The sequence below is a fragment of the Somniosus microcephalus genome, chromosome 1 (assembly GCF_052327205.1).
Source record: "Somniosus microcephalus isolate GS21.2 chromosome 1, FLI_Smic_1.0, whole genome shotgun sequence".
Taxonomy (NCBI): domain Eukaryota; kingdom Metazoa; phylum Chordata; class Chondrichthyes; order Squaliformes; family Somniosidae; genus Somniosus; species Somniosus microcephalus.
In genome coordinates, this window is record NC_140987.1 from 189611946 (window position 1) to 189638220 (window position 26275).

General features: G+C 45.9%; 1 protein-coding gene across 5 annotated transcripts in view; it reads left to right on the plus strand.

The window, feature by feature from the left end:
• Nucleotides 1-26275, plus strand: part of mctp1a (multiple C2 domains, transmembrane 1a) — a 960306-nt gene that overhangs the window by 386746 nt on the left and 547285 nt on the right. For 4 of the 5 annotated variants that reach the window (XR_015078481.1, XM_085988645.1, XM_085988632.1 and 1 more), the window contains 3 exons: nucleotides 7475-7554; nucleotides 14032-14143; nucleotides 22460-22498. Coding sequence is in view for 4 of the 5 variants with exons in the window: in XM_085988645.1 (XP_085844771.1) it covers nucleotides 7475-7554; nucleotides 14032-14143; nucleotides 22460-22498 (231 nt within the window). In the remaining variant the exon portion in view is untranslated. The remainder of the gene's footprint in view (nucleotides 1-7474; nucleotides 7555-14031; nucleotides 14144-22459; nucleotides 22499-26275) is intronic. The other variant, XM_085988638.1, reaches the window with a different exon arrangement.

The following is a 26275-nucleotide window of genomic DNA, read 5'->3' on the forward strand; positions in this document are numbered from 1 at the left end:
AATGTATATGGTTATGCGGATGAGACTGTAACGCGAAACTGTAAATGATTGTATTAGCGCTCAAGACAAGTAAGGGGTTAATGTATAAGTTGTGTTTTACTGAAACTATGTAAATTTCGTTTTCCTGGAAAACTTGCATTAGAATGTGAGACAATCTTTTTAATTAGTTAGATTAGAGCTTGCATAACATCCCACATAGGGGCCCATAGCATGACCTTGCCTCAAGGCTTAGCTGTCTGTTGTTTGTGAGTTTTGGATTTTGACTTAGTCTTTAATTTGGCCAATGAAGGCCCAACCTATGTTTCTTCCATTTTTACTAATACCCATATTATAATGCTAAGGTAAGAATTGGAGTTTGTTTAACAGAACTGCTTGTGAAGATAATTAAAAGTTAATTAGTATAAAGGACATAGAATAGAAGGAAATTATGGGAGGTAAGGTACCATCTCAGGATGGAATAGTCTGTTAGATTAAAGGGAGCTAGTTTGGATAGCGGCTGGTTGAGTAAGACAGCGATGGCTTGGGCCTCTGATTTAATAGTCCAATGCTGTGCCTGGTACACGCACTGGCTGCACCGGCGGGGGGGGGGGGGGGGCCAGACAGGATGAGATAAGAGACTATTGTTTTGGAAGGAAAGGGCCAGATGAGGTAAGGGAAGACAGTCCTCAAGATGCTGTAAGGCTATGATTGGTCAAGTACAGAAAGCATGTGTAATGGTTGTGAGAAGATCCCTGACCGGTGCGAGATAACAGGAGGGTTGACTCTTTTTCCATAGTTTAGACAAAGAACTCGACATGCCATTGGGCACCTTGTTTTAAGGGGAACCTCTATAGGTTAAATAGTCCTGTCCATATCCTACCTCAGGCCCACCCCTAAAAAGAGAATAAAAGGAAGAGCTAAAGAACTCTTACCTCAGACAGGGGAGCAGAGGGCTCCCAAGAGTGAGTTGGTGGTCTAACACTCTTCAGAGAGTGGATACATGCGGACCCTAGTCTAACACTCTTGGATAGTTCAGAGAAAGAGAGAGAGAGATACGTGAGACAAGAAGGAGAATGAATTTGAAGAGTTGTTTGCGCACGCCAGCTGCCTGTCAGATCGGGTCCGGTACCAGCTACTTGTCACGTTCGTATGCTTTTGCTGTATAACTAGTGTGTTATATTCCATCCTAAACTCCGATTAAACACAATGGCCTAGAAATTCAGTTGGTTGCGCCAGCCGGTAGCGCCTTAGGAGGAGTAGATGTCGGGCGCTAGGCGGCTAGCGGCCGGGCGCAGCGCGATCTGCGCCTCGCCCCAACTTCAATCAAGATTTAGCAGCGGCGCAAAGTCTTTGCACGTGCTCAGCTGCGCACGCAGATCATGACGTCATTTCCTCGTGCAACGCCCTTTGTGCGCCCCCAACCGGAAATTCAGTCGCGACGCCCCATTGTGCGCCTGGCGCCCCTAGCGACTGTTAGAGTGGAACGATGCTCAGTCGATGCGGGGCGCGGGGGGCGCAAATTAAAGGGCACTCCTCCTGCACTAGAAAAGGCTGCCATTTCGCAGCACTCCTTCTTGAGAGACGGATCTTTGCAGAGAGACCAAGGTAGAGAGCTTTCTGCTTTGGCCCAACACTCGGACAGGTACTTGTGGCTTCAGGCCACAGCTTTCCACTTGTCTTTGCCTTCATTGACATCTCATTGTTTGCCAGCATATTATGGGGGCTGCAATGGGTGTAAACGCTGGCTTTCTCAATTACATCCAAAGGGCTCACAGACGCCGTGAGAGAGTGGCAGCCCTGGCTAGACGGAGAGGGGGCAACAGGCGTCGGGAAAGGAGGCCTTACCCACCCAGGTTATACCGCCAGCAGTTCTCCTACCTCAACATGTCTGAGGAGCAGTGTGTTCGGAGGCTGCGATTCAGAAGGGAGGTGGTCACAGAGATCTGCCACCTGCTTGGCGGTGATCTGCAGCCACAGCTGAGGAGCAGGACGTCTCTGTCGGTGGCAGTGAAGGTGACGGTGGCTCTCAACTTCTATGCCACCGGCTCCTTCCAATCCGCTGCTGGGGACATTGCCAACATCTCCCAGTTCGCCGTGCATTGCTGCATCCGCCAGGTGACCAATGCCCTTTTCACAAGGAGACGTCAGTTCATCTCTTTCTCCATGGCCCTTGCCAAGCAGCAACAGCGTGCAATGGGCTTTGCAGCATTCGCGGGCTTCCCCATGGTGCAGGGCGCCATTGACTGCACGCATGTGGCTTTGCGGGCACCTCTGGAGAATGCCGAGGATTACCGCAACCGGAAGGGCTACCATTCGCTCAACGTCCAGCTGGTGTGTGACCACAGGCAGCTCATCCTAGCTGTCAATGCCCGCTTCCCAGGCAGCAGCCACGATGCCTTCATCCTGCGACAGACTTCTGTGGCAGACATGTTCCAGGGCCAGCCTCACCCACGAGGATGGCTTATCGGGGACAAAGGCTATCCTTTGTGTACCTGGCTGATGACCCCGCTACGTGCGCCCAGCACCCCTGCTGAAGAGGGATACAATGATAGCCATCAAGCGACTAGGAACATCATCGAACAAACAATCGGCGTCCTGAAGCAACGGTTCCGCTGTCTGGATCGTTCCGGTGGAGCCCTACAATATTCGCCGGAGCGAGTCTCCCATTTCGTGGTCGTTTGCTGCATGCTGCACAACCTGGCTATCCGCAGGACTCAGCCACTGCCACCAGAGATTGGAGGACCACCTGAGGAGGAGGAGGAGGAGGAGGAGGACCAGCACAGGAGGGAGGCAGAAAGTGCAAGGGCCGCCCGTCGCCGGCTTATTGAACGTCGGTTCTAGGCCCCCTCTCAGGGAATGGCTTGTGCCAATGTCAGCAGATGAATGTAGCCGCTCCACAAGCCCTCAGCCGAGCAGGGCAACCAGGACTTAACCAAAAAACCATGCACAGTGCAATTTAACAACAATAATTTATTGAAAACCTCTGCCCTTCCCACATTACATCCTCATGTGGAGAAGCCCCCTCCAAAAACACAAAACTACCAGTCTCGGCCTTACAAAAAGAAAGAAAGACACCAGTCTCGGCCTTACAAAAACACAACTACACCAGTCTCGGCCTTACAAAAAGAAAGAAAGACACCAGTCTCGGCCTTACAAAAACACAACTGCACCAATCTCGGCCTTACAAAAAGCATCAGGCATTTGTGCATACCTTCTACTTTTTGCCCTGCGAGGGCGATGCCTTTCGCATCCTTGCCTGGCCCCTGCCCGCCCTGCAGCTCCTCCTCAATGGGAGCCCAGTGGCTGCAGCAAGGCTGGGGGAAGGCTGCTGAGGGGCAGATGGCGAGACGCCAGATGCCCTTGGGGGTCGGCCTGCACCAGCTCTGGCCTTGGAGTGGCCGGCTGCTGACTGCTCCAACTCTGGCTGGGCGGCAGCAGTCTGTCCAGCGGCTCGTGGCAGCTGCAATGGCGGAGTGGCAGTGTCGGCTGCAGGAATGGTGCCAACCTGGCAGATCGCAGGTGCTCGCTGGTCGCCTGACACATTGGCACTCGCACGGGCCAGCACTGCAGCATGCGCAGCAAACAGCTGAAGAACAGACTGCTGGGCTGCTGGGCTGCTGCTGCGCGGCGAGTGCCCTGGCGATGCCTGGCTGATCCAGCGAGGGTGGCAGCAGTTAGTGCCCGTGTGGCCCTGGTCTGTGTCCGCATGACAACAGCCAGTGAATGGACGGCACGACTGAGCACTTGGCTCGACGCCGCCTGTGCTGCCGCGAAGTCCTGTAGACTCCTTGCCTGTGCTGCACTGAATTGATCCAGACTCCTGGCCTGTGCTGCTCCAAATTGCTGCACACTCCTTGACAAAGACTCAATGGAGTCAGGCATCCTTGCCACTGCTGCCATGAGCTCATTGTGCCTGCGCTCAGCCTGGACGGCCATTTCCTCCAGGAGCCGCACCTCCTCTTCGCTGACCGTCGCAGGACTGGAGGCCGCACTCGCCCTCTGGGGAGAAGTCCGCCGAGCTTCCCCACCCCTCCCGCGTTGCTGCAGGCCGCTGGGCCCCGGAGCTTCACTCTCCTCCGACCCTTCCCCCCGGCTCCCCTCCAGGGAAGACGTGTCCCCTACATCGCCATGGGCTGGCGCGGCTGAGGGTGGCACTGATGGGCCGGCTTCCTCTTCCTCCTCCTCGTATTCCGAAGCGCTGACAGTGGCAGCTTGAGGGCCCGCCTCCTCACCTGGCGATTCACCATCTGAAAGCAGGAAGGCACAAGAGTAGCTTTAGAGTGAGGACAGGGCGGCAGCGAGGGAGGCATGAGTGGTGCCATTCACTGCATTGGTCGGACAGTGGCAAAGGATGCTGATCTGAGGCGCAAGTGGAACGAGCGAAGTCAAAAAGGTGATGCCCTTACCATTGGTGCCCAGAACAGGGTCGGCATCTCCACTGGCGACGGGTCCAATCAGCCGGCCTGCCATAATGCGCTCCACACGCTGGTCGAGGTCAGAGAGCTCTTTTACGTCAGGACGGCCTCCCCTGGTGTCAATTCGTTTCCGCCGGTTGTGCGCCACCTTGGCCTGCAAGAGAAAGGACGGCCTCTAAGTACAGTGTGAAGCCCTGATCCTGTCTGCAATGCCTCCCATGGTCGAATAGCTTGTACAGTGTGAAGCCCTGATCTTGTCTGCACTACCTCCCATGGTCGAATAGCTTGTACAGTGTGTAAAGTGCTGAATGTGCAAGTGATTTTCATGACAGTCCCATAGCTGCTGGATGAGGGCTGGCCATTAGGGCTTTCAGGTCCCTTTGCCCATAAAGCGAGGTGCACATGCAGGGATGAGGAGGACACTGGGAAGGGTACTCACCCTGACAACCCGAGTGAGGTCGTTGAACTTCTTCCGGCATTGCACAGGAGTCCTGGAAACCACACTGTTGGAAGACACCCTGTTTGAGACCTCCCTCCAGGCTTTCCGGTAGGCGCTGGGCAGCGGCCTCTTGCCACCTTCTGGGAACAGAACATGGCGCCTGCGCTCCACTCCGCCAACCAGCAGCCTCAGGTCACTGTCGCTGAAGCGCTGCGCTCTCTCCCTGGCCTTCTCCATAGCCCTGGGCGTTGTGCAGGTGAAGCTGAAGTGGTCAGGCCTAGGTTGAGGGCTGCAGTGTGCAGGGCGTGGCAGGCAAACAAATCCACCCTCCCCCTTTAAGAGCTGACTGGCGCCAGAGTGTCTGCCGTCAATCAACAACTCGCCACACCGGCGCTGCGCCCGGCCTCGGGGTATCGCTCAGCACTGCCGGCTTAGCGCCTAAAGATAGTCGTGTATCGCCTGTTTTAGCGCAGCAGCAACCTCTTGGGGCGATGCGACTGAATATCGGCGAAGGGGGCGCGACTTTGCGCTGGGCGCAAACTTTAGCGGCCGCCCGACTTTACCGCCCCAAAAGTGGCTATACTGAATTTCTAGGCCAATATACCCACCATATTGGTTTGCACTTGACCCTGTTTACCAAAGATACGTGAATCTCTACAGAGGAGAGGCGTTGGGTAGAACGGTGTGGTTGATGGTGTCAAAGGCTGCAGACAGGTTGAAAAGGATGAGGAGGGATAGTGTACCACAGTCACAGTCAAATAGGATGCCATTTGTGATTTTAATTAGGGCCATTTCAGTTCTGTGGCGGGGCGGAAACCTGATTGGTGAGGTTCAAACCATGGAGTTGCGGGAAAGATGGGCACGGATTTGGGAGGTGACAACACATTCAAAGATCTTGAAACGGAAAAGGAGGTTGGAGATGGGGGTAGTAGTTTTCAAAGACAGAGACGTCAAGGGTGTTTTTTTGAGGATGGGGGTGATGACGGCAGATTTGAAAGGGAGGGGGACTGCACCTAAGGAGCTCATGTTAAACTTTATCATACTGTGGTTGATGTCTCATAGGGCAACTATGACTTCCATTTTCTATACATTCTCTGGATCTTTATAAATACCAGGTCAAGATGAGCACTGCCTCTTGTTGCTTCCATGGTGCACGAGGTCATAAAACAATAATACATTACATTTACCAACTTTCATTCTAAAAATCTTGGGTTTTCCAAGTTTATATATACTTTTATTTGCTCTTAGGATATGGGGAATGCTAGCAAGCAGTATTTGAGCCCTAGTTTCCCTGAGAGTTTCCAGATGAGAGTCATCTGAATAAAAAGAATGACTCACCTCTGAGCAGAATACTGGACCTGCTTCTGCACCCTGCACAGTAATGAAGCTTCCAGTATGCAGGTTCTGTTTACAATTACCTATTGCCCAAAGCATTTATACCCAGAATCTGCATACAGGATTCTCTCCAGCTGGGGCAGGAAAAAAATCCCAAATTTATGGAATTGTAGGTATTGGATATGGTGTAGTCAGGTTTGAGTTGATACCTCAAAATTAGGAGATTAGTTCCTCTGCCTGGAAATGTCCTCACTCATATGTGGCTGATCTGTTTGATTTGATTTGTAGGCAGTATCATGGTTCTTTCCTTCTTCGTGTCTCACTTCTGTCCTATAATATTTCATGTTATATGTTACGTCACTGTGACAGATGTTGCTGTAAAATATGAATATGCTTTCTTCATATTTGTATTTATTTTGAAAAAATATTACACAAAACATGAAAATAAGATTTTTTATAAAGACAAGAAGCTTTGATGAATGGTATATTTAAGTAGGGGATAGAGTTTCCACTTTGGACGTAATCGGTGATTCCGCGCAAATTCCTCCCAAAATTCCACCCGTTTTGAAAAGTGTTTTTCCCCCCCAAGTTTACGCTCAAACTCATTCGCATATTACTGAACGCAAAATCTGCCATGAACCAGCGCAATAGGACAGTGTTTTAAAATGTAATTTAAAAAAATAAATTTTTGCTTTCAAAAATATTCCTTGATATATTTAAGAGTGGTAACTTGTTAAGGTTTGATTAATACAGCTGAAAATGGATTCATCACAAAAAATAAGCATTTTAAATCAGTGTAAATCCACCTGTGAGTAACCTGATTTTAAATTACTGAATGTGACTTTTAAAAAATACACCAAACTATTTTCTAGTTGGATTGGGGTACAGTAGTCAGTTCCATAGTAAATTAAAAAAGAAATCATTCAAAACGTACCTATTAGTGTCCTTGCGACCAAAAGATACAACTTAATTTTTGGAGCCTCCTCAAAGGCCTGCAAATGAGCGCCATTAGAAGAAACTCCCAATGGTGATTAATTCACCCTGGGGCCGTGGCCAATTTTGTGGGTGGCCTGATTCGAGCACGATGATCTTAAAACTAGCACAAAGGATTGCGGAAACTCGAGTTTCTGACACAAATTGCGTTTAAAATTACGCGATCTTTTGCGTCAGTTACACTGATATTGGGTGACTTGCACCGAAAAAACAAGTGCAATCAAGCGGAAACTCCAGGCCACAGTGTTTTATTTTCTTATAGCTAAGTTGTTCATTTTTACAGTAGATTTTAACTTTGGGTTCTTTCCTCTAGGTGTTTGATTATGACTTTGGGTTACAAGATGACTTCATGGGTTCAACCTATCTGGATCTAACTAAGTTGGAATTAAAGAGGTAACAGATATTAAAGTTAATTTATACCATCATCATTTTACTTATGTAGTAATCTGTAAAGTGTGTAATCAGCATTCTGTATGGGGGGGAAACTGAAATGGATATAGTTTGTTCAAGCAGATCATTCTCTGCTAAGGTTGAATATTTGATTTTGGGGAATCTTGGACTCAGAAGCAGAAAGTTTGGATTATTTGGGAAGTTGAAACCAAATCGATATAATCGATACCTCTTAATGTCTCTTCACTTCTCTTCTGTTCTCTCCCAGCCCTCAAACTGGTCTTTTAATCTAATCATTTCCTGTGCTTCTTCAGTCTTGACAAAGGGTTTCGACCTGAAACGTTGGGCTGGATTTTCATTCAGCAGTCGGGAAGGAGGCGGGACTACAACTTTCGGGTTTTAGTCCCGCCTCCATCGACGTCTGGCCAATCCGCGCGATTTTCCCTTGATTGACCTTGTTGAGCCTGCCCAGTGGGCTCAGCAGGCCAATTAAAGGCCACCCGGCAACAGGTGACGTCACAGACTGAAATTTCATCTGTCAAGAGTTTTTGACAGATGAAATATCAGTGTTTCACAGCTGTTTGAAGCTGTCAAACACTGACAGTCTGACTTCTGACCTGAGTCCTTCTACGCAGACTCAGTTAGAACTGTCACCGGCACTGAAAGCTGAAGGCTGTCACTTTTGACAGATCGCAGCCATTCAGCTTTCAGTGCCGGCTGAGTGATGGACTCCCGACGCCTAGAGGAAGAAAGGCTGTTAAGGTAAGTACAGGTAATTTAAACTTCTTTACACACTTTAGACACACCAAACACACTTACCTTTGCACTCATGCACCCATCACTCACCTGAACACCGACATCGCGACCCCTCCAAGTCCTTCAACCCAACGGTCCGCCTGCTTTAACCTGGCGTGGTTTGGAGCCGTCGGGAATCCCATACGACACCCCTCAAAATAGAGATTAGGCTAAAAACTGCCTGTTAACTACCTGTTAACAGGTAGTTAATTGGCGCTAATCCCTTCCCGCCTCGGGTCGGCGGGTCCCAGTGCGGGGCGGGTACCTGCCTCCCTTGAAACTTATGTGGAGGCGGGTTTTGGGCGGGATGGTGTCGGGACCCCCGAATTTGGGATTTTTGCCCCCCGCACGCCTAAAAGCCCGCCTCACGGCACACTGAAAATCTGGCCCATTGACTCTATTTCTCTCCACGGATGTTGCCTGGCCTGCTGAGTTTTTCCAGCATTTTCTGTCCCCATTACATTTTTACTTATATTTTTTATCCACACCTTTGTTTTGGCCCTCCCCCCCTTCCTTTTTTTTTCTCTCCCACATGGCAGCTGTCTCCCATTCTACCAACGCATTTCACACCTAATCTAGAGCCGTCTTCTGTCTCCACCAGTCCTATCACCATCTCGTCTCGTTTTGAATACCTCTTAATGTCTCTTCACTTCTCTTTTGTTCTCTCCCAGTCCCCAAACTGGTCTTTTAATCTCTTTCATTTCCTGTGCTTCTTCAGTCTTGACAAAGGGTTTCGACCTGAAACGTTGACTCTATTTCTCTCCACGGATGTTGCCTGGCCTGCTGAGTTTTTCCAGCATTTTCTGTTGTTATTTCGATATAATCCAGGTTGGTGTGCCAGCTGATCTAAGATTTCAGGGAATGAAACTAATAGAATATTTTCCCTTGAAAATCAGATACATTTTTCCACCAGAACAATGGGGAACATTCCCTGGAAGACAACAACAACAACTTGAATTTATATAGCGCCTTTAACGTAGTAAAATATCACGAGGCGCTTCATAGGTGACCGCCAATGGTTGTTTCTCCCTCCCCAAAGTAGACCTCCAGAGAACACTGAAGCACATGAGATCATTGGAGTGGCAGAGAACATATAAACATACCTCCTCCTCAAACCACCTGGAGGACCAGAGACAAAGAACTACATTGTTGCTTTTTTTTAAAGAGAGTAGCGTCACAGCTGCTGTAATGGTCTCCATTTGAATCAACTTTTAGTCTTTGCAATGAAACCCGCAATATCAAAATTAAATCCACTTTAGACTTTTAGGGGGCTAAATTCGACAGCCCCTAAACAGGCGCGGGGATCGCGATGCAAACTTTGCTCTGCATGCTAATTTAAATGATTGCAGCGTTAAGGCAGCACTACACACACTGTTGAGTGGCTGAACGCCTCAGCAGAGGCCCAAGTTCGTGCGAGGCTAGCACCACTTAAAGCTAGCCTGCACTACTTAAAGGCAGCCTGCACCTCTTAAAGGGGGGGATGCATTCTGGCTGGAGCAGGTGCAGGAAATGGCTGGGGAAAATAGTCTGACCTGCAAGAACAATGATGCAACGGGGAGAGAGCATGCTTCAAAGTTCTTTGGTGGAGGAGATGGACAGGAGGAGAGAGGTCATCTATCCACAGGGGACCAGAAAGGCCTCCAGACAAACGCTGCGAAGGCAGTGGGAGCAGGTAGCCGTGGAGGTCAATGCCAGACGTCAAGCCCAAGGACCTGGATGCAGTGCTGCAAAAAGTTCAATGACATCACATGAGTGGTCAAGGTCAGTGAATTCATCTTCAAATGCCATATCCCACCAACTGCATCACCAGCCTCACACACTGCTCAATGCACCACACCCTCATCACTCACTTACCAACAATCTTTATCAAACAGGACTCCTAAGTCACATTCATAGCTTCACCTCACCCTCACACAATGAGCACTGCTGCAAGCCTCACACCCACATCTCACAACTTGCACACACTGGCAGCTATTCATCCATGACAGGCACATCACCCAAGCACCTTGCACCACACTCACTGATGCACTTCCTGCTCTCTTGCAGGACAAGTTGGCCCATATCCAACGGCAGCAGGAGTTATTGGCAGGGGACAGGCATGGCTGCATGACCTTACCCCGATGGAGGAGATGGTGCTCACCATCATTGAAGTGGCCATTGCTGAGCCCGTGGCCAGCAGCGGGGCTGGAACAATCAATGATGACGGTACCCTCATACCTAATCCTCCTCCTCACGTCCCACTTCCCCCCCTCATCCCACAATCCCTTCTGATTTACAAGCTGCAGATGGCGTCAGCATGCAGCTCTTGCTTTCTCCCCTCCCCTCACCACAACACTACCCTTGTGCCTTTCTCCTTTCAGATACCCAAGAACAGCAACCTGGCCAGGCAGTGGTGGAGGAGCAAGAACTGGAAGATGAAGAAGACAGTAATGATGAAGACACAGCACCGTCACTCAATTTCACACTCGCAGCTACCAGCTCAGATATTGACACTCCGCGTACTTTAGAGGATAGTTTAGATGCAGGATCTGCACATGATGAGTTACTGGGCATGAGTGGCCTGCAGCCAGGACACAGGGTAAGGGTAGCATAGGTGCTAGCTCCCCAGATTGGGCGATGTCGCATGGAAGGTCTTCTACAGAGGACTCAGATGAGCACGTCAATGGGGCAGGCTACAGACAAAGGCTGATGGGTATGCACAATGAAATGGTTGGTGCATTGGGAAGCCTGCCAGAAAGCCTGCGTCCAATGTCAAGGAGCATGAAGGAGTCTGGCAGCAACTTTGCACAGGGCTTTGCGCAGAGCTTGGAACCCATGTTTTCCAGGATGGAAGTTATGGCCAACTCCATTAGCATACTTGTGGACACAATCATGATGTAGCGTCTGATGACCGATGTCTCAGCTTCCATTACAGCACAAGCAGAAGTTACCAAGCGTCTGGGTGCTGCAGTGGAGCTCAGACTTCTGTAATGCAAGCTCAGACTGCTGCCATCGTGGCTGCGCTTACCAATGTTCAAAGGCACTTTCAGGGTGTCACAGCACTCCAGCAATCTGTCCTCCAACAGATCACTCGGAGTGCTGAGGTGCCGCCCGGGGGAGTGGCAGTGGTTCCATGGAGCATGAACCTGCTGTCCTCTCTCAGGATGGCAGCATTCGTCCTCCCACCCCTGCCACTCCGCCAGAGCCCTTGCTGTTGCCTGTCATGCAGCCAGCCCAGACTACAGCCGCTGGTGCTGAGTTCCTGCAGTCTAAAGCTGGGCCTTCTAGGCCCAGAGATGCTCGAGGTCATCCTGAAAGGCCAAATGCAGTCTCCCCCACTGAAAATCAGCAGCCTTCCACCAGCCATGCTGGAGCCACTGGGGTAGGAGTACCAGGGCAGGCAAAGGGACACTGAAGACAGGCACTAAGGGAATTAATTTGTTTACGTTTGTATGCAGTCTGGCATGATTTAATTCCTAATTTTGATTTGGAGTGTTTATTTTGTGTTGGCTTTTATTTTTGCATTGTGGCCAAGTGGACGCTGTGATGGTCAGTGACAGAGGCAAGGTAAGGGTGGGACTGTTGGTGAATGTGGAATTGGGATTGCGTTTATTGATATCGCAGTCGGATGAGATGGTCTCGGACAGCCCAGCTAGAAAGGGCTGTCTACGTTGCCTCTTCCCCTCCTCTTCCTCTTCCTCATGCTCCTGCTCTTCAGCTGGTCGCCGTATAACTGGTTGCAAGGGCTGTCTCAACACCCGCTCTGCCGAGTACTGCAGGGCTCCTCCAGAGCGGTCCAGGCAGCGGAAGCATTGCTTTGGCATGCCAATGGTCTGCTCTATGATAATTTGTGTGGCAGCATGGCTTTCGTTATATGCATGCTGCCCACGTGTGCGTGGGTTACGCACCGGAATCATGAGCCATGACCCTTGTCACCCAGTAGCCACTCTCTGGTTTGTCGTGATGGCTCAAATGTAGATGGGTCAGCGGACTGCCGCAGAATGAAGACATCATGACTGCTGCCAGGATACCAGGGATTGACCTGCATGATTCGCTGCCTATAGTTGCACACCAGCTGGACATTGAGGGAGTGGAATCCCTTTCAGTTGCAGTACATCTCAGAGTTTACGTGCCGCGCCCACAAAGTGACGTGCATGTAATCAGTGACACCCTGCACCATGGGGAAACCTGAAATCCTCACAAAGCCACGTGCTTGTTCCACCTGTTGCTCCCTGGCCAGAGAGAAGGAAAGGAATTCCGCTCACAGCCGCTGGTAATGCGGTCCTTGCCCTGCTCTGAGGTTGCAGTTGTGGCTGCAGCAGGTGGCAGATTTCAGTGAGGATGTCCTTGGTGAAGCGCTGATGTCTGAAACACTGTTTCTCACTGAGGTTCAGGTAGGGGTATTGCTCCCTGAACACCCTGGGCAGATATGGCTGCTAGCTGAGAGCCATTCTCCCCACCCCCTCCTTCCTCTTCCTGCAGCTTGTTCTGCTCTGTGTCGCCTCTGCTCATTCTCACTGTCATGCTGTAGGCCAAATGGAATGCCTACTAGTGCACCCATGTCTTGAAGCAAGTGGTCTGTGCAAATTCCTTGAAGTCAGAACAAAGTTCTTCAGGACCTGCCACACCACTGATGATCCCTTTAAATAGTGCTGGTGGGGGAGTCCTTCCTGCTGCTGAATGAGTGCTCAGCTGTGCGAGCTTAGCAGAGGGCGTTAGCTGGAGCGCTGAGCTCCAAAATGGCAGCGCTGGTGTCAAACCAGCATTGCACACTGATTGATGTCAGGATCTGCCTACTCGGCATACTTCCAGCGCATGCTCCCTGCACTCACACTAATGATCTACCCAAGATGACGTTTAGAAGTGCGTGCGTGCATGGCAGACACCATTTTGGAAGCAAAATGCCACCCGTAGCATCCAAACAACAGGCGCTATGGAGCCAAATTTTGCGGCTTTAGTCTCTATTCTCGAATTTAACACCAATAGAGTGTGGCATTCTTTATATTCATTTGATATCTACAGATCCTGTAGGCCTAAGACTATATATTTTGCTTGTATAACCATTATTAAAGATGCAGGGTGTGAAACTGGATTAGGACCTAAAATGAGCACGGGGATCATGACGTGTGAGCGGCCCACGCCCGTTGAAAGAAGTCCAGGCAGCACGTAAAATTCGTGCTGCCTGCTAATTATAATGATAGCAGTGCACAGCCCAGCGCTGAATGCATTGCTGACAGGCTGTGCGCTCAGCAGGAGGCCGAAATTCACGCAAGGCTAGCTTTACTTAAAGCTGGTCTGCGCCTCTTAAAGGCAGTCTGCACCTCTTAAAGGTGAGCAGCCTTCTGGTGATCAAAATTTTTTAATCTGCTTCAGCACAAACCAAAATGGCTGAATAGGCCAGGGAAAGGGGATGGATGTTGAGCCTGGTGACAGGTCACCATCAAGATACTCCTTCTACAAAAAATACTATTTGGCAAATAATTCAAAATGTTTCACAATTCATTACCCGCTAATTTAAATAGGCATTTAAAAAAAAATCTTGGTAAAGTGCCACTTTAACCTATTGTAAACAGAAGTCTGCAGTGATATCAAGGAATCATCAATAACAAATGTCTTTTATTTAGAATTTAAGAAAGTATCAGTCCTTTGGTAGACATTTTGTCAAATTTTATTTATTATAATGTATATAACTTTTTTTTCCCCTAGACCAACTGAAGTCACTTTAAATCTGAAGGACCCAAGCTGCCCTGTTCAAATTCTAGGGTGCCTGTTAATGACAGTTACCTTGATTTACAGAGAAAGTGCTCCAAGAGAGACTGTAAGTTTATCATTTTATTCTTCAGCATGTGGGAAAATGAAACAGATAATTTTCTTTTTCTTGTGACAGTATTGGCTTTCGTGGAAGTATTTCATTAAATGTAAAGTTGTTTATTGCAGTAAAGAAAACTAGTGCAGAACTTAGGATGTGTCCAAAGCTGTTCAGTACCATGAATCAGTGAGTGTTGTGGCAACCCTCTTTGAATTTATGCGTGTTATTTCATTGTAATTAATAATAAAAGAGTCAACGCAATGATAGAAGAGTCTTGTTACATTTATTTCATCTGTTTGACTGCTGGCAGTCCTGATATTATTAGTGCAAGGAACCAGGTTCTAGAACTCTATGGGGAATGCAATTTGGATTAAAATTGAGTGTCTGACTCAAATTCTCTGTCCTTTAAAATAGAGTGCTTTTGTGCCTTTGTGAATATCACTAGTAGACATGGATCATTGTGCATTCTGCATAAATTGGGCTACAATAATATGTTTGCTCCTCTGCATGAAGGGACATCTTTCATACAGTGTTCAGGACCGTGCAGTTCCAGTCTTGAATTCCATGAACTTATGCTGACCCCCAAGGTTTTCAAAGTAAATGTCAGCATCCGGGCTAGTTGCTCAGGTAGTCCCACCTGGACGGTATCGGGTTATTTCATGTGAGCTCTCTATTAGTCTTTGTTTTTGTGACACTTGCTTTACTCTGTTGTGTCACTGTCTCAAAAACCCTTAGAGTTGAAGAAAAGCTATGGTGTGAGTTTCCTCGGGGCTTCTCCAGTTGCTCCACCACCATTTATGGGGTTTCCGCCACAAGGAAATTTACCATCTATATCTATATATATCTATAATATACTCATGCATGTGATCAGTGTTGATGAGCCTATATGTGCAATTATTGACACACTGAACTGCATTACTATCAAACCTAAGCAGTATTGGTGTGCATTATGTATAGTTGAATGTTCGTAGTGTTTGTTAGATTCAGTAGTGCTGAGAACATTTTGAAGGAGTTCATTTTATTCAATGGGTATGACCCTAGGAGCAATGAGATAACATTGGTGTTTTTCACAGGAATATTTTGAATGTCATTCTGTGAGTAACTATCACATTGCGTTGTTGTCCTTCATTCAAAGTTTGTGATAATAAATAGCATGTAATAAAGGAACACACCAATCTTAAGACACTCAAATCGAAATAAACTTCCTTTTGTTTAAAAAGTACTTCCAAACTTAATCAAAATTGATTTCTTTACGAGTCATATTCCAACTCACTAGCCATTATCTCAAATATCACAAATATGCATAAAAGTTGAAATTGAAAATTCACAAATGATCTGAAATTACAAAAGACCTTGCAGTTCTATCACACTTCTCAGGAAAGGAAAAGAGGTCGAGTAGGGATGAAAATAATGAAGGTTGGGAAGTGTGGAATGAACGATTTAGAAGATGGACGTCAAGGAGGTTTTGGAAAACAAGAATGGAGTGGCAAGGTGGAGGGATTTGGGGATCAATTTTTAAAGGTCAGAGCATAATGGTTGAAAGAGCAGCCACTGATGAGGGAGAATGGAACAAGGAGTAATCCTGTGTCAGAGGAGTGAGGGAATTTGAAAGCAACCACACAATATCAAACCGCCTGATGGGGTCGGAGAGGAATTTTCCAGAGTACTTTTTTTCTTATTGGCCCTGGATTTTTTCACTCATTTTTTGCCTCTCCCAGGAGATTACATGGTTTCAGGGGTGGGAGTGGGAGCAAGTTGGAGGAGGATGTGGGGGGGAGGGTCATGATGCTCCGGACATCATGGTGTGGGGCAGGTTTGATGCACCAGCTGGTATTTTCCTGCTCATCAATTTCGTATGTTCCTAAACTAAACAGAACTTGGACTGTCAGCTTCAAGAGAAACACCAGTGTGAACAATACATTTTTTAAAACAGGTACAAAGATCACAATATTATTACAGATTTGGCCCATCTTAATTCATTCATTCAGAGAGATTCTAACATCCCCCTTTGTAGCATCCAATGCTTTCTTAAATGATTTTAGGGTTTCTGCCTCCACTATATTCCACACTTGTGTGAAGAAGAATCTCCTGATATCATTCCTAACATTACCTTTTATTAGTTTGAGCCCGTGTGTCCTAGTTTGACTCCCACAATTTAATTTGAAGTACATAAGAAATAGCTGATGAAGATTTTCTAAATCTCTTAAGATGTGGAAAACAAAAATACTTCCAAAAAAAAAGCCATTTTAAAATGCACACTTTATCCACAACTCTACTCTTATAGCAAAACATACATATATAATGCCAAACTACAGTATCACAAAAAAAGAAAACAAAAAGCTTGCATAATAGGCGAGCCAAGTGATGAAACGCTACAACCCTTCCAGCAAGCTCTGGAGATAGAAAAAAAATCTGCTTTGTTAAACAAAATCCATGGGGTAAATTTTTGTCTTCACCACATGGGCTGCAATCTGGTGGAACTGATTAGTCCGAAATCAGTGGAATGAAAACCAGATGGGTTCTATAACAGACAGGCAATCCGCCAGATTACTGCTATGCCGTGAAATGAAAATTTATCCCATGTTTCTTTGTTTACAAAGAATCTGTTCATTTTCAAACAAAATGTTTATTGTGCATCTAAGAGTGGACTCCTGCACTCATAATGATGAACATTAACAACAACTTGCATGTCAGTATAAGATAGTCTCCATTTCATTAATTGTTGCATCTTTAAACAAATATTCAAAAAAGTATATAGATTAACTTAGTTTGTTCTCCTTGGAGCAGAGAAGGCTAAGAGGAGATGTGATAGAGGTGTTTAAAATCATGAAGGGTTCAGTCAGAGTAAATAAAGAGAAACTGTTTCCAATGGCTGAAGGGTCGATAACCAGAGGGCACAGGTTAAAGGTGATTGGCAAAAAAAACAGAGGCGACATGAGGAAAAGCTTTTTTACGCAACAAGTGGTTAGGATTTGGAATGCACTGCCTGATAGGGTGGTGGATGCAGATGCAATAGTAGCCTTCAAAAGGGAATTGGATAACTACTTGAAGGCGATAAAATTGCAGGGATATGGGGAAAGAGCAGGGGAGTGGGACTAACTGAATTGCTCTTTGAAAGAGCCAATGCAGAGTAGACTCAATAGGCCGAATGGCCTCCTTCTGTGCTGTACTATTCTATGATTCTATATAGAGTCATAGAGTTATACAGCACAGAAAGAGGCCCTTCGGCCCATCGTGTCCGCGCCGGCCATCAAGCCCTGTCTATTCTAATCCCATTTTCCAGCACTTGGTCCGTAGCCTTGTATGCTATGGTTATATGATTCTAACTTGCCCATTGTGCAAACAAAGCACCATGTGGGTCCCTTTATATTAGCACATTTAAACATGTACTGGGCCTGGCTGGACATAGCACTCGTAACTTTGTGTGTTATGCAGTCTGGTTCACTTGTTTAAATACGTTATTACACACAGACCCATGTGTTATGTTCATTAATAAATCGACATTCTTATTATGAACACAGCTAGCTTCTAGCTAGTCATTTATTCAGTACACGTTTTCTAGGTACAGTATCTGTAGAGACTTCCATGTGTGCTCCTGTGTGCAGGCTGCCATCTTGACTTGCCTTGTGGGTAGCCTAGTGCCTCATGGGTAATGTAGTCTTAATATCATACAGCTGGGTAGTGTAGTCTTATACATACAGCTCTACACAGCTCCACCTAGTGTCCACTATAGAATGACATGCTATTGATCACTACATCCCCCTTTTTTTGAGGTTTAACAAAATCAATATCAATCAACTTTCAAGAAAACAATAAAGATAATATCAGTAACACTTTTGTTAGTGCTCTATAAACATAAACATTTTCAAAACAGTCAACACATTTTCAAAGCTTTACATTGTACTCAAAGATTAAGTCTATCAGGCTCTTTTACTTCACGTGTGGATCTTCTCAACACGGGTAAGTCTGATGTGTCTTCATGAGATTGTTCTGGCGGTGAATGACAAGATGCAGTTGCGGCATTGTCATCAATCTGCTCTTGTATAGATCGAGGTCTCCTTGCGATCTTTGCTTGGAGAGGGTTTCAGTGTTTCCTTCACTCTTCATGCCATAACTCTCAATGCAGTCAATGCACTCTCGAAAAACTGCTGGCAGCTGGATCCCATCATACAGCATAGTCCTCTCAGCAGCCTTGGCTAATGGAACACCAAAGATTGGCCTGAGGGAAGAAGGAGTATCCACCGGAACTGCTTCCTGCTCTGGTGCAGGCTTCTTCTTTTTCTTTTTCTCTTTCCACTGCTTAACAACATCTGCTGCGGTTATATCTTTGGACTTTTTCTCCTTGTGCTTTTTCTCTTTGTGCTTAAAGTCTTTTTCTTTCTTCTTGGAGAAACTAGGCTTTTTGAAGACATGGATACCCTTTGGCCTTTTCATCCTTGATGGGCTTTCTGCTTCATCACCTGAGTCATCTGGTCTGCTTATGGCACAGTTTATACGGTAGACTCTCTTAACCAGTTCTAAGTCTTCACAAGCTTTGTCACCTAGTATCGAATCAAGTCTTTCAGCCACAACAGAAAACATGAGATGATGCACTTTGTCTTTGACTGTCACTTTAAGTCTGCATACACCTAAGCTATCTATTTTCTGTCCATTATAGTTCTTCAGTAGTACTGACTTTTTCTGTATTTTGGGCTTTTCTTTCATATTGTTAATGTCACTCATACTGATTAAGTTTGCTTTTGCCCCAGTGTCTAGTTTCAAGGTAACTAATGCTCCATTTACCTGCAGTGGGATCATCCATTTGTCCTCTTTTACTGCAGTAACTTTATGTTCAGCATTGTCCATTTCTGAGGGCTGCACATTTTCTGTATCTTTTTTGATATCGTCACATGACACCATTCCGACAAAAAATGTCTCACTTAAATCAGTGTCCTCAATTACATTAACTCGTTGCCCTTTCTTAGTTTGTACTTTTGAAAAGCATTGTTTGGCAAAGTGATTCTTTCCATTACACTTTGTGCACATTTTTTCAAACGCTGGGCATTGTCTTAACTGGTGTTTGTAACCACAGCGTTTACAATTAAAAATTTCATCCTCCGATTGCTTTTCATTTCTGTTCTGCCCATGTTTCTTCCCCTTATAGGACACAGCACCGACAGCAGCATTATCACTCATTACAATCGCATCATTATTGATTTCACTGAAAGTCTGCACGTGCTTTCGAGCTAGCTCGCTGGCTTGGCATATTTTCACCGCATTTTCCAAATTTAGTTCGGTTTCTCTCAACAGACGTTCCCTGACTTTTTTATCATGAATACCAAACACAATCTGGCCACGAATCATGGATGCTTTGAGCTCAGAGAAATTACATGTCTGTGCTTTCAGTTTCAGATCAGTTATAAAGCTATCAAAAGTCTCATTTTGTTGCTGTGTCCGAGAACGGAAGATGTATCTTTCATACGTCTCATTCTTTTTGGGAGAGCAATGTGCATCAAATTTTTTTTAGCACATCTTCTAATTTTTCTCTGTTCTCCGCTGGATTAAATACAAATGTATTAAATACCTCTATCGCCTGTGGGCCTGCAACCGTAAGCAGCAACGCTATCTTCCTTGCGTCTGGCTTCGTACCGAATCCGATGGCTGCAATGTAGAGTTCGAATTGCTGTTTAAAAGTCTGCCAATTGTAGTCGATTTTTTCTGTGAGATTCAAACGCTCTGGTGGCTTCAAATTCTCCATGTCGCTTTTCACAATTTTCAGCAGATCTTCACCACCCTGGTACTATGTTATGTTCATTAATAAATCAACATTCTTATTATGAACACAGCTAGCTTCTAGCTGGTCATTTATTCAGTACACGTTTTCTAGGTACAGTATCTGTAGAGACTTCCATGTGTGCTCCTGTGTGCAGGCTGCCATCTTGACTGTTGCCTTGTGGGTAGCCTAGTGCCTCATGGGTAATGTAGTCTTAATATCATACAGCTGGGTAGTGTAGTCTTATACATACAGCTCTACACAGCTCCACCTAGTGTCCACTATAGAATGACATGCTATTGATCACTACACCGTGTGGTATCTTTAGCTTCCCTTATTAAGAATATAAGAAAGCATAGAATGAGAAAAGGGCATTCAGGCTGTAGACTTCTATAGATCACACAGAAGCTACGGTATGACGAGGGTTGATTCTGGTCACGATTTTCAGACAGGACCAGGGCTATAGCACTCTCAAAATTACAGGGCTGAACTTATCACCCCCTTCCCACTCTCGATCCATTTCCTTTGGGGCCATTATATGGACAGCCGAGCCAACCATCTATTTCAGGCGACAGCCTATTTATAATATGCAAATAAGGGTCCCATGCTGGTGTAGAACCCAATGCAATTTTGAGGTACCGGTGGGCGGAGAGTGCACTAGGAGGAGTAGGAGTGGTCCCCCGGCCCCGCAAAAATAATATGGGCTGCTGCCACCTCAGGATTTCTCCCCCCTCAGTGATTACACCCCTTGCCCAGGAGTTACTTCTTGCAGCTGACCTGGTGGCCACCAGGCTTAATCCAGCAAGCTGCTTTGGGACGTAATTTGTGGCAGACAGCTCATCGGCTCTATTTAAATGAGCCCAAGCCTTGAAATAGCTCCTGCCTCTTCACTTCTGGCAGTGATGGAGCCAGTGGGAGGTCAGGGAAAATCACAATCCTCCCAATCATTTTGAGGTCGCCCAACACAGCTTTGGGGGGCCTCCTTCATTTCTTTCCCAGGAACCTCTGTCACCCATGTTCAGCCTCCAGGTTTGGCCTGAAAATCTGTGCAGCTCCAAGCTCGGCTTTTGAACTAGGTATGTTGGCATACCCCAGTTCCCAGCTGGGTCCCCTTCTTGCCAAGTTCAGCTAAATCTCGAATGCAACTCCCTCAGTTGCCCAAAATCAGTTCTGCCACTGTGGGTGGGCAACTGACACACTCCACCGGTAAGCGACCCTAAAGTTAAAATCTACCCCAGAATAGACTCCAGTTCTAACATCCACACTCCTATCTTGGTTGATATATAACTAACTCAGAACTGTCCATGGACATTCCTGGTCTATAATTACTGCCACATCATGCAGTTCATTTATCCACTGAGTCACTAGGAAAGTAGTGAAATCTTAGTCATGTTTAAAAAGCAAAGTCAAATTACATGAAGATAGTCAGGATATGTTTGTATGGGGAAATCCACTCCCCTGTTTGTATGTGGACTCCTGACTGTACTCTGGCAAATGTTAGATAAAACTCAACAGAGGAGCACATATTCTTTTGCAATACATCTCAGACAATCTATTTTATACTCAAATATAAAAAATTATATTTAAAAATTCCTTACAATTATGACACTCAGAAGACCACTGAGCTTGAGGCAGTGAGTTTTAAAAGAACATAGATCCTCTTTTGATGGTTGAGCTTTAGTAGGTGATGATGCACTTGGGTTCCAGCCAGGCAGACCATATAATATTGCTTGGATCCTGCCTGCTGGAATTCTAAGCATCAGGAGAGAATTTTGCACATGCATGGGCACATGGATGTGCAGCGTTCTCTCCCAAGAGTTAGAAATTTAAATGTTTAAAGAGTCGGGGAAAACCTTGCTTTGTGAACATTTGAATTGAGTTCAAGTAAATTTTAAAAATGCTCAAGAGCACCAATGGACCCCTGAGCACTTTGTAAACCATTTGACAATGCATTAGATGCAGTGTCAAACTGAAGTGGTGTGAGAATACCAACTTGAGTGTGTCTATTCTGCTTCACTCCAGAGTCAGGTGAGGCCCAGACTTCAGATTTAAACAGCAGATTTGTATCAGTGCAAAGCACAAATCACGTGCACGAACAATAAACATGAGGTGTAAATTAACCCTTCGATGGCATTTTTAATATATTAGTATTAACTTTTAATTTTCCAGGCTTCTTAAAATTTTGGATAATTAGCGTTTCTTTCTCAGGTCTCGGTTCTGTTATTCAGCAAGTTCAGTAGACAATTTCTCCATTGAAAACTGATTATTAGGAATACAACATTCTTGGTTATAATAAAACTTTTTAAAAAATCAAATAAGAGTAAATTTATCCTGTAAATTCCTTGAAAAATGGACGTTTCGGTTGTTGAGCTCCGGTTAGGCCACTGGCTTAGCTGTTGTGCCCTTAATTCAATGTTACTTGGTTATTAAACCTTCTATCTGTACAAGACACAATATATTATACTAAACCCCCACCTCACCCCCATTCTCTCCAGTACTTCCCATATCATTCATTATATATTATGATTAATATTGCAGCTCAGTGGTGTTTAAATATTCTGTCCTCTCCACAGAATATGATTTTGAGAAGGAATTGGACAGCATCCTGCAAGGTAATGGATAGTCTGATAATTGTTTGAAACTCAACATGGGAAGAAATAAAAGCTGCTTTGTAACTTGCATCTTTCTGCTTTAAAGTTGAGATGCATTTACCACAGTTGTTTTTTTTCCTTCTCACTAAGTGAGCAACCACAATCAAGTTGCTTTTATTTTATGTATATAGTTTGGATTGATAGTGTATATTTCTGCATAAGGAAATATTTTTAAAATTCATTTTGTCACTGGGGTAATAGTGAAAACCCTTAGGTCAGTACTGTGGAAACATGATGAAAGTCAGTCAATGGTTCCACCAGATATTGCCAACATTACTTTTGTCCACACAACCTAATCCTTAATCTTAGAAAGAAACTAGACAACAGATAATATTTTGATTGTTAAAATAGAACAGGCCTGCCTTGCCAATAGTGGTTTCATTTTTTTTATTGCAAGCAGATATTAGGTGGTTATAAATTTTAATTTAAAAGGGTAGTAGAGGGAATTATTGTCGCTGTGTTCAGGAAAATACACAATCTGCTGTTGACTTGCAGGAGTCTGAGTGCTATCCATTATTTTATTCAACAAGCCTTCTACAAATTAGATGGTGCACGAGTCCCACTCTTGGAGAACAGCATGCTTCATTGTACATAGTCACAGTATTCCATACTTTCCAATTCAATTCTGTTCCGCATAAGTCTGTAAGAGCTGAGGATGTTGAACAAGATTCAGAATATGCTGTCTTTCTCAGCCAACTAATGACCACCTGTCTTTTTCTGGTGAGCTTTTCATCTATTGAGAGTGACTGCTGTTACGTGTCAATGAGCAAAAGTGTTGCTTAAAACCTAAATTGGTCCAATTTGTCCCAGTTTTGGTCCATTTGGATTTGGAAACTGTTGGTGGTGTTCCTCTGTGAATGTGTCTACTCTGTGGTCCTGACTCTATGACTGGTCTCAATTAAAATTGTTGATGCAATATCTGCAACACAAAAATTTGATGTATTCAGCGATTGCAAGTGAAGTCTGTTCAAAAGTATCCAGTTTATTCAATCTGTTTTGTAAGATGGTGAAGTTTAATTTATAGCACCGCATGCTGGAGGGGTGGAGGCACAAGAGGGATGAAATTGGTCCTGGGCGGTAGCGCAAAATGGACGATAGCGAACCAGCAGCCCGTTTTACACTCCGTCCGAGTGTTCTTTTCCATTAAAGTTGGGTGGACTGTAAAACAGGCTGCCGATTCTTCATTATCGCCCATTTTGCACACTCACCATAGATCAATTTCACCCCCCAGCAGTTCAAATCTTGGTTTGCTGTCATCCTACGTTTTTCATGAAGTTGGATGAACTGTCAATTTTCCATTCCAGTGGCACCTCCTTTATTCTGCCCCATTTGATACTGGCAAAACCTATAATACATATCAGTGGGCTCTCAGGAGTCAGTTTGAATTCCCGAGTAGGAACGTGACCAAGCGAGCAGCTGGCCCGTCCAAGAGCCAGGGGAACTCTGACGATCTTAACAGCCTGGTTTCATTCGCATACCGCTTGCTGACTTCCTGACCAAAAGGGCCGGGAAGTCAGTGGGAAGCAGCTGCCTGATCGTTAAAGTCAGGTGGCAGGAGACTGCCACTAGGGACCCAGTGGATCTGTCCCCGGCACAAAGTATGTGCTCCAGGAGGGGAACCCCAGTCAGGGAAGGGGGGGGGCGGCCTGAGGCAGGGGAGGCCCAAGGTTTCCTTGTGGGCCCCAGCGGAGCATTCCTGCTGCTCATGACCCACAAGGAAACCTGCTTTAAAAAATTCTTAAAACTCACCTTACTTGGGCCACTTCTGGCCTTGGCTGCTGTTCCCGGCAGACTTTGCCTGGGAGTGAAGCCACTACTTCTGCCTGCACAGGACTCGGGTTAAAATAGCAAATTCGGCTTCGATTACATAATTGGAGCCCAATCTGCATATTTAAAGAGGTCCCCCACCGGCTTGGGGCTGGTGTACTTGCCAGATGTAATTTTAAATTGCAGTTGACCAGATTGGGGCAGGAAAGGAGTGGGTAAGTCAGCACTCCATTTTAACTGCTTTCCACCAGTTAAGGAGAATTCAAATTGACCAGAGTCTCAACTAAGTTGCAGGGTGTCAGCTTTGCTAAGTTAGTACAATTGTCTCTGAAATAGAAGGTTGTGGTTTCAAGCTTAACACTAGGATTAGAGTACCTAATCTAGGTTGACTCTCCAGTACAGCACTGAGAGTGCTGCACAGTTAGAGATGCTGATCTTCCAACACGATGTTAAACTGAGGTCCTGTCTGGCTTTTCAAGGTGGATGTTAAAAATTATAATGGAAAGACAGTAGGGCTGGTGTGTTGGAAGGATGAGATCAAATGGTGAGCTGAAGGGCCTATCCAAATCTGCGTTGTAAAAAATCAATTCTTATGCCATCATAAATTTCAAATTCAGATTTGCAGTTGAAATAATAAATTGCAAACTATATAAAATGTATATGCTCTTGCAACAGTTTTAAGTAAGAAAATTGACTTTGGAGATGGCTTGAATTATGAAGCAGGAAATTCATGTAAAGTGATACATAAACTTGATTCAGGTCTCCTGCTACAATTTTGCCGGGCAAATTTCATTCTTGGCAGACATGAATCCATAGCACAAAATGTTCCACAATTTATTAGAATCTGGCAATTTCACTTGAGATTATAAGAGGGATAGTTGAAAAAAATCATATTGAATATTAATGTATGGAATTATGAAGCAGGAAATTCCAGGGCACTGTGCCCGAACACTTTCATGATGTTCTGGAGAAGGAAGGGGATAATGGGGGAAAAATTCGGTTGGTTTGCGTCTCCTGTTAGCGCCTTAAGAGGGCCTTAAGAGGGCGCTAATGGGGTGCAAAGCAACTAGCACCCGGGCGCGACGATGTCTGCGCCGCTCGCGAAATTGACCAGACATTTTGCGGCGGCGCTAAACACTACCGCTCTGATCTCCTGCGCCCGCAGATCTTGACGTCATTCGAGCGTGCAACGCCCTTTTGGTGCCCCAGACCGGATATTGAGTGGTGCCCCCCTCCTTTCCGCCTGGCGCAAGCAGCGACAGGGAGACTGCAATGTTTCCCAGTCGGTGTGGGGCTGGGGGGGGCGCTATTTAAAGGCGGCTTCTTCCTGGCTTTTTCTGTGGTAGACATTTTTGCACCACTCATTCTGACAGAGAGAGAAGGAGAGACTTCTGCACAGAGCCAACGCTGTGTGAAGTAGTTTTGGCTACTGAGCATCACTTTGCAGGTACTTTGGATTTGACCTTCATTACTTCGATTGTCAAGAGACTAGCGGGGGCGTCGTCCTGCACCTGCAGAATCGGAGGCAACAGAGACGCAGAGAGAGAGTGGCAATCATGGCCAGACGGCGGAGGGTCAACAGGCCTCTGTACAGGAGACCTTACCCTCCCAGGATATTTCGGCAATAATTCTCCTACATTAATTTGTCTGAGGAGCAGTGTTTGCGCCGGCTGTGCTTCAGCAAGGAGGTGATCACTGAGCTCTGCCACCTGCTGCAACCAGATCTGCAGCCTCAACTGAGGACCAGGACGTCTCTGTCGGTGGCAGTGAAGATCACAGTGGCTCTGAACTTTTATGCCACCGGCTCCTTTCAAGCTGCTACTGGGGACATCACCAATATCTCCTAGTTCGCGGTCCATTGCTGTATCCGTCAGGTCACAAATGCCCTCTATAAAAGGAGACGCCAGTACATCTATTTCCCGATGACCCGGGCCAAACAGCATGAACGCGCATTGGGCTTTGCGAGGATAG